The following is a 15,903-nucleotide window of genomic DNA, read 5'->3' as shown; positions in this document are numbered from 1 at the left end:
ATACCTAATCGGTACGGTCCTCGACCAAATGGCCTGAGGATTCTGTCCAACACCTCACACTGACTACTCGACAATTTTCGCGACTCTGGAGTATCACTTTTTTCCATATCCATCAATGATCACATCAAAGTGTCTTATATATGTCCTTAATTTCACTGGGCTGTTTATTAAGGCACTCCCTATCCGAATTTTTTTTTTTTTACATCCGTATGCCTGTATCTTGTGGAAAACTCTGGTACGTGGAGAGCTAAGACTTTGGCACAATCATCATCCCAGCCACTCTTCCGCCATATAGCCTACGAACCGTAGAGAAGTACCGTTCAAAATGGGCATGATTCTATTGAGCGTTGCGTAATGCTTGCCTCAGCCAAGATATATGTGTCTATCGTTTTGCAGGAAACGCGTTGTGTTCATCTTGACTCACGCCCAAAACCATTGACACGGACCTCAGGCCATTTGGTCGAGGACCGTACCGATTAGGTATAGCCTGGTCCGGTGCCTGAGGCACGACCCTAATGGCCTGAGCTTGCTGAGGTAATTGCCGTCTCAACTGCCTGTAAGTTAGCCTTTTTGTAGTATTCGTTCCCATGAAGGTGTCGTCACCATTCAAAACACCCGTTTAACAAGTTCCAGCCAACATCACTACCACATGCAGGAAACAAACAAGATCGAGGAGCTAGAGAGGCGACTTCGTGAGGCAGAAGAACGCATTGCAAGCGAAAAGCAACGCGCCGAGAAGGAGCAACAACGCGCCGAAGAAGCAGAACGAGAGCGTCAACAAGAGCGAGATCGTGCCGAGAAGGAGCAGCAACGCGCCGAGAAGGAGCAACAACGCGCCGAAAAAGCAGAACGAGAGCGTCAACAAGAGCGAGATCGTGCCGAGAAGGAGCAGCAACGCGCCGAGAAGGAGCAGCAACGCGCCGAGAAGGAGCAGCAACGCGCTGAGAAGGAGCAGCAACGCGCCGAGAAGGAGCAGCAACGCGCCGAAGAAGCAGAGGAACAGACGCGACCGACCACATTCGACGAGTACATCGCTGCTTGTCATCACCATGTCTTTTCCCAGTTCACGGTGGAAAGAGACCGCAGGCTTACGTCAAGGGGTTCCATCACCAACCCCCGAAACAAGCTGTGCCCTACTAGTCTTGAGCCTTGGCCACGCTTCCTGGAACTGCAGGGGAGCGTTTTCAATACTCTCTACGAATGTCTGCCCGTCGACATTCGTGTCTTCGAGAGCCAAAACTTCCTAGCCGGTCTAGGACGGAGAGTGGCGCAGCGACCGATAGCAGATGAGAAGACGCTGGAATACTTCATGCATAATAGTGTCGAAGATCCTGTCAGAGTCATTATGGAGCAACTCAGGCAGATTGACGAGGTGTGCGACGCATTCGACATGGGAAACGGGATCGTCTTCGAGAACCACCCTCACGCCATCAGCGACGTCGCCGAGGAAGTAGTCGCCCGGGGGAACCCGTCAACACCGCCGCAAACACCGGACCACCGACGAGATCTTCATCGGCTGCGGCCCGACCAAATCTGCATTTATCGGTCAGGTGATGACCCATCCCCGGAGAAGCGGACGATGATCTACGTGTCCGAGTATAAGGCACCCCATAAGCTCACAGCTCCACACCTCCGCGCCGGACTACGGCCGATGAATATCTACAAGGAAGTCGTCAATCGGAAGACGATCCCGCCATCTATGGACCCGGACGGCCGTTTTCAATATCACGCCGAGAGACTGACGGCGTCTGCCCTCACACAAACGTATCACTACATGATCGAGGGCGGTCTCGAGTACGGGTTGCTGACAACTGGCGAAGCGACCGTCTTTCTCAAGGTGGATTGGGCAGAGCCTGAGACATTGTATTATCACCTGGCAGAGCCCGGGCCGGAGGTGTTGGCTCATCCAGAGCATATGCAGTCTAGCTCCGCGGTGGGACAGTATCTCGCGTTCAGCCTGATGGCGCTAGGTAGGCCGGGCAGACGGGTGGAACACGGGCAGGATGAGCGTGATCGGGCGACGGCGAATCTCATCAGGTGGGCGGAGGATTTCGAAACGACATTGCGATCGATTCCCGAGAGCGAACGAATGGCGTCGGACAGCGCGTCCAGCTGGGCACCTACGACATACGAGGACTTTGACCGGTCGCCGATTACGCGGCAGGGGAGGAGACGCCGTCGAGGTAGAAGAGGCGACGAGCGCGACACAATTGCGACTAGACGAGATCAGTCGGAATCATCGGACGACGAGTCGGGATATCGGCCTCCGGATACGCCGAGCCCCTCTGAGCGGCAAGGAGGACATGGACAACGCGGACAACGTGGACGAGGCGATGCAAATGTACCTCGACGAAGTCAACGAATCCTGGCACGCCGACCACGCCAAGGGACTGGTGAGGAAGTGGAACGGCGGTACTGCACCCAAGCATGCCTCCTTGGACTGGTTCGGGGAGGCACCCTCGATCCTCGTTGTCCCAACGAGGGGTGTCATGGCGGACCTCGAGGATGCACTCGCGCGCCACATCCGATCAGTCATTCTACATGGCTGCAACTTCTGAGTAAGCAGCTGCGACAGACGCTGGATGCCGGGATCACGAAGCTAGGAAAGCACGGTGCTCGAGGAGTGCTTTTCAAGGTGACCCTTCTGTCGTACGGCTACACGTTTGTGTGCAAGGGCACAGTGCAGGCCTTCATCCGAGACCTTGAGCATGAAGCAGCCGTCTACAAGCGCCTAGAGCAGGTTCAGGGCGTTAACGTACCCGTCTTTCTCGGTGCCGTAGACCTTCGGCCGCTGAAGAGGACCTACTACTACGACCATCGGGTTTACGTCGTGCACATGACGTTTCTTTCATGGGGAGGAGACATGATTGACGAGGCCAAGGTCGCAGGCAGCACGAGAAGAATCCTCGAGGCCAAGGCGCTTGCATCCCTGCGGGCGATACATCAGGAAGGTGTAGTGCACAAAGACGTGCGAAGCGCCAACATGCTAATCAACAAAGAGACGGACGGTGTGATGATGATCGACTTTGAGCGTGCTATATTGCTTGAACCAGTGCGATGGCCACTTGCGCAGCTGGTGCCCAACAAGAGAAGATTGGACTCGGGCAACACGACAGGTTCAGGGAAGGGCAGAGCATGCAAGCGGCGAGGCGCGGGTAGTTGTGGATTCGCGGAGGATACTCTGATGGTGAGGACAGCATTCCTGGGGATGGAGGACGGCCAGGAATGAGAAAGGGACGTTTATGATCGAACGTGATGACGATGGGTGACGAATGTGTCTAATACTACTACTTTCTTTGTCTATCGCCAACCATGGAGCATCCTTTTATGCTACCGGTAGTAAATGTAGGTCTTTTGAACACACTGCCCGTACGTGTAATAGATAGTCCTAAATCGAGTTACTTGTCTCTTGGAGTAAATATGTCGTGGTTATTGTGCTCGGTTTGTCTTGCCATAAGTGTGGGTCGCGGCGGTGGGGAATTTTTCTGACCGAGTAGGGGGTCTGACCGGGAAGGGGTTGGATTACGTTACACTCCACTACACATCTGAGAATATGGAATGGATGTGGATGATGACTAAGATCACGGACGTGGTATGGATCCATATGTGAGTCAATATGTGGATTTTGTGTAGTAGGTTTGAACCCTGGTAAGAGCCTGACCCTGGACATATCCCCATTATTGCCTCGATGAATCCACGATTTCCACGATTTCCACATGTGGCAGTGCCTCCATGGAGTGGAGTGTACTTGACATGGATCCATATGTGAGTCCACATGTGGATTTTCGTGTAGTGGCTTTGAACCCTGTCTACTACCGGTATCCATGTCAGACATTTGGCTCTACACGGGTCAGAGATGGCATCAGGCAATTGATGAGAATTATCTAAAGAACAAGAAGGGAATGTACGAACGCACGGAGTTGTGCAGCTCTTTATACACAAATGAAAAGGTCCGTCGCGTGATTACGCAGTAGCGGTTGCCTAGCAGGCAACAGCGTAACATCGCCACTTCATGAATAATCATCCTAGGCAGGCTTGATATGCGACAATCCACCAAAAAAGCGGGAACGGTTTGAACTACCACCTCACCCTCGTCTCGTCTGCATATTTCGCCTCCTCCACGACGATGCCAGGCCAGCCAGCATCCTCTCCGGCCCTGTTCTCTAGTGTGTCGTGAACAGCGGGCGCATCGAGGTGCAAAGACTGCGGGAACAGGCCCTGGCTAAAGAGGATAAAGGACGGGACACAGCTCTTGCAAGGCGCTCTCCCCGCCCGCCGCCCGTCACCCAGCACCGGCCCATCTCGCCATTCACTTCGTGCGAGCCCGTGCTCTTGCTCACAGGCAGCAAACGGCCTGCCCTGCGCCTGCGCTTGCCTCGCACACATTCCTCTTCACGGCCTCTGCCGCCACGCGCAAACGGAGACTGCGCTGCTTGCTTGCTCACCGCCTCGGCGTGCACGTATATATAAATAACATGTAAGCCCCCCGCTGCCGTGCTCCGAGCAAGACCCTGGCCTGTCGCGACATCCCTTGCTCGGTCCGCGTTAATTTTTTTTGACACGTCCCTGGAGATAGACTTGGCTGTTGCGATGTCAGACCGCGGCGCGAGAGGCGGACGCGGCCGCGGCGGAGACCGGGGCGGCCGCGGCGGCTTCTCGGACCGGAGCGGACGCGGTGGCTATCGCGGCGGCCGCGGCGACGGCGGTGACCGGGGCGGTCGCGGAGGCGGCTTCCGCGGTGGTCGTGGGGGCCGGCCGCGCGACACGACGATCGAGCTGGCGTATAGGTGTGTATATTGCCCCCGTCTGCCGTGCTCGACACCCGGCCCGCTGACAAGGCCCGCAGAGTCAATGGATCTTTCCCGCAGCCCGACGCTGCCGTGACGGCCCTCGAGGACCGCCTCATCAAGACGCAGACATCCTCGGCCGCCGGCCTCGCGGCGCAGATGGCCAAGACCAACATCCAGGCGCCGCCCCTCCAGGCCCGGTCCACTGACGTGTTTCCCCTGAGGCCGGCCTTTGGCACAAGCGGCCAGCCCGTCACGCTGTGGTCCAACTACTTCAACGTCACCTTCAAACCCATGGTGCTGTACAAGTACACCTTTGAGTTTGTCCAGGTCGGCTCCGAGACGTCGTCGGGCGAGCCGTCCAAGTCGTCCAAGGCCGCCAGCCGCGAGGTCAAGGGCCGCAAGCTCTACTTTGCCGTCCGTGAGCTGCTCGCCACCCTCAAGGCCGCCGACAAGACGCTCGTGCTCGCCACCGAGTACAAGAGCCAGCTCGTCTCGCTCCAGAAGCTTAAGCTGGCCGAGAACCCGGTGCGGTTCCGGCTGGCCGTCGAGACCAGCGGCGACAAGTGGGACGTCATCGAGGCCACCATCCACGGCCCGACAGAGGCGCCCCTCGACGCCCTGCTCAAGTACGTCGGCACCATGAGCGAGGGCCCCGTCGACGGCCTCTTCCCAAGTACCCGGACGTCGTCGACGCCTCAACGTCATTCTCGGCCACGGCCCGCGCTCCAAGCTGCACGACATCTCGGCCGTCGGCAGCGCCCGCTTCTTCCCCTTTGGCAAAGACGAGGCCGCCACCAACCTGTTCCAGGACTTTCACCAGCTCATCGCCGCCCGGGGCTTCTTCCAGTCGGCCCGCCTAGGCACCGGCCGGCTTCTGCTCAACGCAAACGTCAGCCACGGCGTCTTCCGCGCCGCCGGCAGGCTCGCCGACCTCTTTGACCGCTTCCAGATCCGGCCGACGCAGGCCTTTGACAACCAGGCCATGAGGAAGATCAAGGCCTTTGCCAAGTTCATGCCCAAGACGCGCGTCTGGGCCGAAATCACGCTGTCGACGGGCGAGGCGGTGCGCCGGACAAAGTCCATCCACGCCATCGTGAGCCAGTCGGAGCTGTCCCGCCAGAAGCCCTCCGACGGCAAGCCACTCAAGTTTGCGCCCAACTACGAGTACCCGGGGCCCAAGCAGGTGCAGTTCTTCCTCAACGACGGCAAAGGCGGCGGCCAGTACATTTCCGTCTTTGACTACTTCAAGATGAGTGAGTTTGGCTGCCATTTCTTGGGATACATGGGCGACTGACCCTTGGCTGCAGAGTACAAGAAAACCCTCAAGGACTACCCGCTGGTCAACCTGGGCCGCGCCGACAAGCCGACGCTCTTCCCTGCCGAGGTCATCGAGATCCAGCCGGGCCAGTCGGTCAAGGCGCGGCTCACCATGAACGAGACAACAGCCATGCTGGACGTGGCATGCCGCTCGCCCTTCTCCAACGCCACGTCCATCAGCGCCGACGGCCGCAAGACGCTCGGGCTCGACGACAACGGACTCAAGCCCTTTGGCATCTCGGTCGACAAGGGCCTCCTCACGGTCCGAGGCCGGGTGCTCAACGTGCCCATGATCAGCTACCTCAACAACCAGCAGAAGCGGTCCGACGTGTCGCCCTTCAACGGCAGCTGGAACATGCGCAACGTGCGCGTGGTCAAGCCCGGGGCCATGATTGAGCGCTGGACCTTTCTCAACATCATGAAGCGGAGCGACAGCCCCATCATCGAGGTGCCGGCCATGAAGGACTTTGCTAAGTTCCTGGGCAGCAACATGGGCATCCGCATCAAGGACTCGCCCCTAGTGCCGGGCGACGGCAAGATGTTTACGAGCTGGGACCGGGCCATGAGCGACGGGCTCGAAAACTTCTTCACGTGGGCCAAGAACAACCGGATCCAGTACGTCTTCTTCGTCCTGACAGAAAAGGACAGCCAGGGCCTGTACTCGAGGATCAAGAGCCTCGGCGACTGCACTTTTGGCATCCACACCAGCGTCGTCACGTCCAAGCACCTGCTAAAGCCCAACAACTTCATGTACTACGCCAACGTCGGCCTCAAGGTCAACCTCAAGGCCGGCGGCGTCAACCACCGGCTCCGCGAGGACGTGGGCCTGCTCAAGGAGGGCAGGACCATGGTGGCCGGCTACGATGTGACGCACCCGACCAACATGACGACGGCCCGCGACGCGCGCGAGGCGCCCAGCCTGGTCGGGCTCGTGGCCAGCATCGACAAGGATCTGGCGCAATGGCCGGCCGTGTCGTGGGAGCAGCCGTCCAAGCAAGAGATGCTGAGCGGGCAGCTCGTCGACGCCTTCAAGACGCGCCTCGAGCTGTGGCAGAAGCACAACCAGGGCGCCCTTCCCGACAACATCGTCATCTTCCGCGACGGCGTGTCCGAGGGCCAGTTCTCGCAGGTGCTCGAGCTGGAGCTGCCGTCGATCCGCCAGGCCTGCCGCGCCAAGTATCCGGCCAATGCGTCGCCGCCGCGCCTGACCATTGTCGTCTCGGTCAAGCGCCACCAGACGCGCTTCTTCCCGACCAGCAGCGACGCCATGTCCGACTCGGGCAACATCCGCAACGGCACCGTCGTCGACCGCGGCGTCACCCAGGCCCGCTACTGGGACTTCTTCCTGACGGCCCACCACGCCCTCAAGGGCACCGCGCGCCCGGCCCACTACACCGTCATCCTCGACGAGATCTTCCGCCAAAAGTATAAGGCCACAGCCGCCAACGAGCTCGAGCGCCTCACCCACGAGCTCTGCTACCTGTACGGCCGAGCCACAAAGGCCGTCAGCATTTGCCCGCCCGCCTACTACGCCGACATTGTGTGCGAGCGCGCCCGCGCCCACCGGCCCGAGATCTTCGATGCGAGCGACGCTGACAGCGTCTCCACCGCCGGCAAGGCGTCGCCCGCCGCGAGCCGCCAGGTCCATGAGACGCTGCAGGACTCCATGTACTACATCTAGCCCGGGGGCGGTTTGGATTCCGAGTGTCTGGTGCTGCTGGATATGTAGGGGGCACGCAGACGTGGTCGATTTGGATGCCGGAGTGGCTCGGTTATCGGGTGGCCTGCTCGGCGGAACACGAGAAATTGTCAGTCTGTCCGTGGGCGGCCACAGTCATGTATAGACACGATGATGGCGCAATTGCACGTGAAGGACTTCTATATCTTGGGCCTCGCCTCGCCCGTGCTTCCACCCGCCATGCCCAGGCGCCTCTTGTACTCGTCGCTCACCGTGACCTTGTCAGCCAGGGGCTTCTCGGCCCACTCGGCTGCGGTTGGAGGAGCGAAGGAGGGTGTTGAATACTAAGAAACAAAAGACAGGATGGGTGGCAAATCGGCCTCCATGCCGTTGCAATACGTATCTGGCCCAGTAATTCAGAGAGTGATTCGGATAACGGTCGGCAGCATCGCGTGACTCGAGCTGCACTTCGATTTCGGGCCGCCCTTTCTTTCCCCACAGAAAAAGCTTCGGAAATGTTCGAGGGAAGAAATCTTCGTGTAGGTTGTCTGCAAAATCCGCACCACGCTCTACTCGGACAAACGGCTGGTCTCGCGTAGCTTGGACCTGCATAACGCACGGCACAGAGTTTCCATGTCGATACGGATTGGCGTTCACGATGTCGGCCAGAAACGACAGTTTATCGAACTCCGCGAAGGCAGCCGGTCCATTGAGAGGAAACATGCCGGACGTAGACATCTCACAGACAGTGTCAACTTTCTGGCCGATGGCAGCCGAGCCGGGGACAAGAGTCGCGGCTCACCAGGAGAGGGTTTAGTCTGCTCAGTCGACAGAGTACAGCCGAAATCGCAAGATTCAGCGACGAAAGTAGGATCGATCGAGTTCACGAGTTCATCGATGCTTCTAGGGCTGTTTTCCTCCAAGCCTCGATCAGTGTCCGGGACTATGTGGTCCGTTTGTGTCTTCTCAACGGTCGACGGTTCCTTTCTTTGCATGCGGTCCATGATGACGGTCGGAACACTGGAGCCGTTGGCATACTGCCAGCCATCTATCTCTGCTTGGTTGATTGCGACATCCTCGTAAAGCGGGTTGTTCCTTTGCAGCCATGCCAGGGCAGCTGCCACTCGAGATTTGCGCACCTGAAGCAGGTGTCTGACGTCTGCGGAGCCAGGCTTACCCGAACCGCTCCAGGAGACGTGGATATTCTCAATGGCATGCAGTAGGGGATGAGGAAGAACCGTGGCCACAAGACCGTCCACCTTGTTCGGAAAGACGACGATATGTCCTTTCACGTGCTTGCGGTAGCTTATTCCCGAACGGGTCTTGTTGTCGACTGTGAACTTGGTGATATAGCCAAAAGACGCATGCAGGGCAATCTTCGACGGGAGAGAGGTCATCAAGCTCTTCGGGGCACCGATGCTCACAACCGATGGCCATGTTGTTAACCGAGCAGGCTTTGGGCAGCCGTCCACTGTCAAAGCTGACGCGGAACTCGCGGCATACGTCAACTGCGGCGCCCTCGTGCGACGGAAGGAAACTGGTGCATTCGCGCTAATTTTACCAGCCATTTACGCAACCCTTCATTCCTTCCCCCCTGACTTTTGACCACCATCCTTCACTGAGCACCAGAAGCCATCCACTCGGTTGATGCTACGGCCCGCCATTCATTTTTATCTCCGTCCTTCAATCTGAGCGTAACCTAGGCTCAGTTTTCGAAGCGGATTCCTTCATCGAAGTATCTGTCTCTCCGGAGCGAGGTTCCTCGATTGCAGACGACCCATAAGCATCCACTGCAGCAAGGTCCTCCACGGGGGCTCGATCCGATGTAACGAGAATGACGGCCTGCTCAGCGGCGAGGAGGCAAGGGAAAACGGCCCACGCTGCTGATTGTTGAAAGATGTTAATCTGATAAGAATGATTTTCAGTACTACGTTAAAATCAAGGTGCGAGCCACGAATTTGTCATGAGGCTTTACGAGCTCGTTGAAAAGTTTCCACGCCAGGACTTGAACGCTGTCAGAAATGAACAGGAAGATGCCATGCATGTAAGAGTTAACTAGCCTTAACCACTGCCCAAGTCAAGGGGACGAAGGTCCCAGTTATATACACAAGAACGGTGCCCATGTGGGTCGGGACACCTCCTCGACTGGGGCGGAATATAGTTTGACATTCCCACTCGTCCCAGCCCGAGGGGCATTACTTCTGACCTCTTGGTTACACTCTGACGGTGGCTGGCTAGGACGCCTCCCCTGTGGACGCCAAGTGGTGAGGCCAGTTAGATATCGTACTTTTCCGTAAGCCGACAAAGGACGTCATTGTCGTCGTACGTTCCCATTCTAAGCGTGTTGTCAAAGCCACGGTGCCACAAGCCCTTCTTCTCAAGCTTCTTTGCGCTGACGATGTTCGTGTGGAATCGTGGAACGAAGGCCACATCGAGCAAGACAAGTGCCCGTGTGTTCTTCCCATCCTCGCCATCAAGTATGTCTTCCATCCTTCGAGTTCCTCTCGCCTGGACCTTGAGGCTGCTGTCGCCAATCAGGATGTAGTCAGACTCTGATGCTTCCCTGATGTCGGCCAGCAGATCCTTGTTGTTGACGACGTGCGTGGTTGCACCCCCGTCGTAGATTGTGGAGTCGTAAAGAGGATGCTGCTGCTGCAATGCTGCAAAAACCGATTCTGTTGTTCCATCAGAGAGGCATTCAGCGCTGATGGCCACGCCGACAAAGTCCCCTCGCTTCCGCGGCTCCCCTGTGCTGCTGGTCTGCTGCTGACTGCCTCCAGATTCCTTGACTGCATCGAGAAGGCTCTTCCACCTGGCCTGCTTCAAGGCTTCCTTGCAGGTCTTCAAGCGGTCCGGTCGGACTTGTCTTCCATAATTGGAGGCGCCATTGACCGCAATCTGTACAGCTGCGCATGCCTTGGCCTTCCAGGGGTTTTTGGATGATGGCAGTGATCGGAATGGTCCGGTATGGTATGGTATGACCTCTATACCATACCATACCACCTGCTGATATCCTTACCGGTATGGCTTACCGGTAATACCAGTAATACCGCCAAGACCGCTCAGAATGAGGCGGGTTGCAAAAATAGGGAAATGTATTGGCTACTAGCTGTCAGCTTGATCGCTTTCATTCTCGCTATCCCCGCTATCTTCGCTATCCTCAGCCCGAGGCTTCCCATACCAGGCACGTAGACACTCGCAAGCCTCTATGATATCTGCCTTAAGCCTACCTCGACGATCAACTATACCAAGCTTTGCGCTACTAAAAAGCCGTTCGCACTCATCTGACATTGGGGAAACTGCAAATAGATCCAGAGCGAAGCGGGCGAGGTCTCTTTGCGAGTCATAACGGGATAGCCAATAGGCGATGGCCTCATCGCAACCTGCCTCCTCGTCATGCAGCCGGTCGGTCGAAATATACTGCTCATACAGATCGGTGGCAGCAGCCGGGCCGTCTATGCGAATGCGTTTATGTTCCCTCTGCCGATCGAATGCCGGGTCTGGATCCTTGTCCTTCCTGACTGGAGGTGGTAGCGCCTCAACAGGGTACTTTCCCTTATACTCTGTCTCCCAGAGCTGCTTCACCGCCAGCTGTGCGCTTTCATACCACTTCTGTCTTCCTTCGTCGCCCTGAAGAACCCATTCTTGCCTGAACCATGCCCACTTTCGATACGGATTGAGTACTTGAGCTGCGTAATACGCTGGCGGAAGATCAGTATCTTCAGGAAATCGAAGTTGCCAACTCCGTTGTCGGTTGCTGTAATACTCCTCGCACTTTGACCACGCAGCATCTGCACAACCTTGGAGATACTTCCACGTGAAGTTGTCGTTGTCGTCTTCCTCGTGAACGTCATGGTAGTGATCCTTCGTCTCGTTGATCTCGCGAAGAAGACAGTCCAAAGTCGAAAACCAGTCAGCGAGGGATGTCTTGTTTCCTTCAGCAAGCATAGTTGCCGCGAAGAAGTCTTTTAGTGCGAGCTCGATCTTTTCGAGCTCGAACCAGTGCTGTCCATCTAGTTTGAAGTTCGAAATCCCTTGAGACCCTTTCCCTGGTACATGACGAGCTGAGAAGATTTCCAAACGTTCTCGAACATTTAACGCTCGTGTGATCGAATGAAACCACGAATTCCAGCGTGTGGAGTTGTTCTGGATAAGCTCGAGCCCATCGAATTCGGAGAGATGGCCGCCGATAATAATTGCTGCAAACTCCTCCCGCCTTTGAGGAGTAAGCCGGATGTACCGCACAAGGTTATGGAGCCGGCCTAACATCCAAACTTCTTCCACAGCTCCTCTACCTTCACGTAATCTCCGCGCTGGTGGTGCTTTTCAAGCTTTGCCAAATGCTTCTCACAATTTCGACGGATGAGAAACGCCTGGCAGCAGAGGTTGACAATGTGACCCAAGCAGCGCAGTCGGCGATGGCGACGCTGTTGCGGCTTCATCCATGGGCAGAGCTCCTTGAGTATAAACTCAACAGCGGTATCATTGGATGAAGCATTGTCCAGCATGAAGTATCCAATCTGATCTCCGCCAATGTCATATTCCTTCAGTAATTCGAGAACGGTCGACCCAAGATTCTCGCCACTGTGCTCGCCATGAACGCGTCGCATGCCCAGGACGGTACTTCGTCGCTTGCCGGTGGCGTCAATCCACATGGCGACGACACCCAGGATTGCGTACGGGTTTGGCGAGGTCCAGAGGTCGAAGGAGATGGAGATTCTACTCCGCGACCGCTGGAGGTCCTCTTTCAGCTGTTGCTTCTTCGACAGGAAGGCATCCATAACTTGCGCCCCACTGTCCGCTCGTTGTTCAGTTGCTTCATAAGAGCCTCCACACATGCGCGGATCTGACTGTGGGAGGGAGCATAGCCGAGAGACTCTTGGCGGAGGATCCAAGAAACCAAGCGAGCTTCCTGAGACTTACTCAAGAGTTGACGAGGCTGGATCTGATCAGCCAGGGCTACCTGGCCTTTGAGTCTGTCGGAAATAGACTGCTGAGGTATGTCATACTTTGGGCGGCGCGGTACTGCGACAAGCCGTTTTTGTGACATCAATTATCGCATTAGGCATAATATCCTCCGTATAAATACCCGAGGCCGCTTTAAGGTCATTTTGGTCATGTGGTGGAGGAATAACGAGAAGAATCATCGTCAGGAGGCGGAAGGAGATTAGGGGGTTGGATGGTAATTTCGCGTGCAAGGTACGCACAGGCCACAGACCCTTGTACAAACATTCAACCATCGAAAAGTAGAATTCAATCAATCCTCTATCTACTCCAAGTGACGGCTTGTGAATATCTTCAAAGCTGGCTGGAATCGGTGTAAGTGAAATTGATGGTTTTTGGTGGGGATATTTTCTAATGCGCTACCGAAAGGTGGGTGTTACCGAAAGGGGGGTGGGGCATGGTAGCACATCGAGAGGTGCCTATAGTCTTCCCGGGAGCCCTGATTCGAGAAGATTTGCTGCGCGTCCGCTTTGGCTCTCCCGTCATTTTGTTGTCGCCGTCTTTGTCGTGCCATGTTGTCATATTTTGCTCAAAAATAGAGCATACAGTAGAGTGAAATTTGGAAATAACGGGGGCGGGAAATGAAGCCTGTGATCAATGGCGAGTAGATGAGAACAGAGCTGGCGAGGCAATACTTCCTCCCTGACTTTGAGAGAACCACGGTTGTGTTGCCGTGCGCACGTCACGGTCGTCAGGCTGGCTGGATGATCGGAGGTAACAAACTCCAACCGTTATGCCCAGTTCTTGCCCCAACTGTAACGCATGTCTCACCGAGGTGCTACTTCTTACTCCCGGAGTTATTGTGCCGATATGGGCAACCCGGTTCCCGTCGCAGCCATCCTTCCCTGTCAATTTCGCCTTCTCTGGCCTCTTTACCGGTATCTTCTCGTTCAGCCGCGCAGGATAAAATTTCGCTGATGCTACAGGCTAGAGCAACAAAGCAGTATGAGGTGTATCAAGTGGCCAGAATCCGGCCTCATCGTCTAGCACGGTGTAGCACCTCCCCCACGCCCCCTCCATTGTAAACTTTCTCCTTACACCCCCTTCTTCCCGGTGTTAAATATCCCAGCCATCGACACCACGGAGCAGGTAGTTACGCCGGCTCTGGCCTGAGTCGAGACCACCCCTTAGGCTGCCCTCTAGCCGTCCCGGCTTCCCCGGGCACGACCTTGGGGCCGACTTTCCCTTCCCTCGAATCGTCCGCTCGACCATGCCTTGCAGATTGGAGACGCAATGTGGCCACCACGTTGTGCAACCACCTGCAATCTGTTCACCGACTTGACACGCTTCTTGAAGCTGTTAATCTCGACTTCAGCATCCCGCCCCATGGCTCGGTGGCAGTATCTCCGCAAGCTACGTCACTTCCCGTTACTTCCAATATATATGCATATATATTGCCTTGCTTCAAGCTAAGCTGATGGTGTAGAGATCAATGCGTGATCCTGCCTCATGCCCACCCCCTGGCCCTCAGTACAGGGGATCCTACAAGATAGTCTGACTTAAGACTCCCTAATCACTTTGGAAGTCTGTCCCTGCTCATACTTGGTAGTTGGCTGCTAATGACGTTAGTGAGGGGGTGACCGGCGCATTAATGCAGAAGCTGACGGTGTTCCGGCCAAGGATGCAAGCATCATCTGATGGAAGGGTGGCCAAAGAGGAAGGCCAACCGCTATGGATTCCCTCCCAGGGGCGGCTCGCAGGCATCAGCCAAGGACTAGTATATCACAGTTCCGAAAGAGGAAGATGGCGTAAGAGTCAATTGGACAGATAGATGCCGCTAGACGGTTAGAGCCGCACTGCTGTGGCTCACGGGATGATTGCTGAAGTTCACATCAGGGGCTACACAGAAGCCCGACAGGAAAGTCTGTTCTACTCGTATGTAAAGGATATCAGAAGGCTTTAATAAATCGGTTAGGGCCATGGCCAACAGTGCCAATCTTCAATATGTGTTTAATACAACCGATGGAATTGGCGATAAGCCCCTGCGGGCCCTCATCAACGCGTGTCAGCAGGTGCTCCCTGGGGATCATAATGTGGTATCACTGCGTTTGGATAAGTCGGCACAGGGTAATGCAAGTGCATTGCCGTACGGCTGCTGGTATACATAGGCTGTGTTGTTACCATGGCTTGGCCGGGATTGTCAAGCATCGACGAGGACGGTTGTTCGCCATAGACGCGGCCTTGTCGTGTGGTGCTCGCGCGACTCAATAGGGTTGTCGGTGGATGCGTAGAATGAACAGCCGATTCCATGACTGTGGTAGCCACGCCCATGTGATGTTGATAGCCGTACGAGGACGTCACGAGCTGCGACGGCTCCCAGACGGACGAACTCGTCGTCGACCCGCCAGTGGTAGAGGGGTCCCGAATCAACTGTCTCGGCAAAGATGGAGAGAAGTCTTGATCTAGACTGGCCAGTTGTCGCGGCATCAGGAGCTGTTGCAGCGACTGTACAGCGGCCCTAGGGTCGCCGGCGTGAAAGAGTTGGCCTTGGTTGGAATCAAGTGGCAAGGTGCCCGACTGCAAGAAATGGGCGATGTGGTCATCGCTAATGCCATGCCTGTTGAGGAGCTCCTGGAGCTGCTTGTTCTCCTCGGCCACTCTCCTCGCGGCCATCTGGACCTCGGTAGAGGCCTCGATGCCCTGAGTCTCGTATACTCTGAGTCGCCGTTTGAGGTCCTCGACATACTCTCTCCGTCGGGCGCGCGATCTCCTCTGGTTGTCTCGAATTCGGGCTAATTTGTTCTCACGCTAGAGCAGAGAAAGAGAGAGGGACTCTGCTGTTAGTTAAGGCCTTTCCCGTCTACAATATTACCCGGGCTAATGTCACTTACTGCGAGGATCGACATTTGGCTTGACATTCCTTTGTTTGGGAATGCTCTCTTTGACCAATGAAGGGGGAAAGGATTGCAAAAAAGGGGGGGGGGCAAATCGTCCCTAAGCATAATATTTGTGAGCGTGTAAGAGAACGAGAAATGGGAAAATTAACAAATTTTAGTAGACTGGCAAGGAGAGTTCTGGAGGGGAGAGCCAGAAGAATTGCTCCAGCAGCTCCAATCCTTTATAATCTAGACGGATGAAAAACATGGCGCAGCCCTTGCAGCCTTCTCGGGGATT

General features: G+C 56.0%; 3 protein-coding genes across 3 annotated transcripts; 2 read left to right on the top strand and 1 right to left on the bottom strand.

The window, feature by feature from the left end:
• Nucleotides 1–649: 649 nt before the first annotated feature.
• On the top strand, nucleotides 650–3,229 carry HRG_10193 (kinase; the record flags this gene model as incomplete). Its single annotated transcript, XM_044868664.1, has 4 exons — nucleotides 650–1,970; nucleotides 2,113–2,160; nucleotides 2,221–2,393; nucleotides 2,567–3,229. 4 exons carry the CDS (start codon nucleotides 650–652, stop codon nucleotides 3,227–3,229), a joined length of 2,205 nt encoding a protein of 734 aa, XP_044716019.1.
• An 897-nt stretch (nucleotides 3,230–4,126) lies between these two features.
• Nucleotides 4,127–7,788, top strand: HRG_10192 (piwi domain-containing protein; the record flags this gene model as incomplete). The annotated part of the gene is made up of 7 exons (XM_044868663.1): nucleotides 4,127–4,166; nucleotides 4,509–4,538; nucleotides 4,598–4,787; nucleotides 4,847–5,416; nucleotides 5,547–5,853; nucleotides 5,911–6,043; nucleotides 6,098–7,788. 7 exons carry the CDS (start codon nucleotides 4,127–4,129, stop codon nucleotides 7,786–7,788), a joined length of 2,961 nt encoding a protein of 986 aa, XP_044716018.1.
• Nucleotides 7,789–10,059: 2,271 nt separating this feature from the next.
• HRG_10191 (Ribonuclease H-like protein) lies at nucleotides 10,060–12,566 on the bottom strand (the record flags this gene model as incomplete). The annotated part of the gene is made up of 4 exons (XM_044868662.1): nucleotides 10,060–10,691; nucleotides 11,034–11,486; nucleotides 11,529–11,798; nucleotides 12,137–12,566. The coding sequence occupies 4 exons, from the start codon at nucleotides 12,564–12,566 to the stop codon at nucleotides 10,060–10,062; spliced, it is 1,785 nt and encodes a 594-aa protein (XP_044716017.1).
• Nucleotides 12,567–15,903: the final 3,337 nt, after the last annotated feature.

Source organism: Hirsutella rhossiliensis (assembly GCF_020360975.1).
Source record: "Hirsutella rhossiliensis strain HR02 chromosome Unknown scaffold00015, whole genome shotgun sequence".
In the NCBI taxonomy this organism is placed as follows: Eukaryota; Fungi; Ascomycota; class Sordariomycetes; order Hypocreales; family Ophiocordycipitaceae; genus Hirsutella; species Hirsutella rhossiliensis.
The sequence above is the reverse complement of the archived record's forward strand: the minus strand, read 5'-3'. Positions and strand labels throughout refer to the sequence as shown.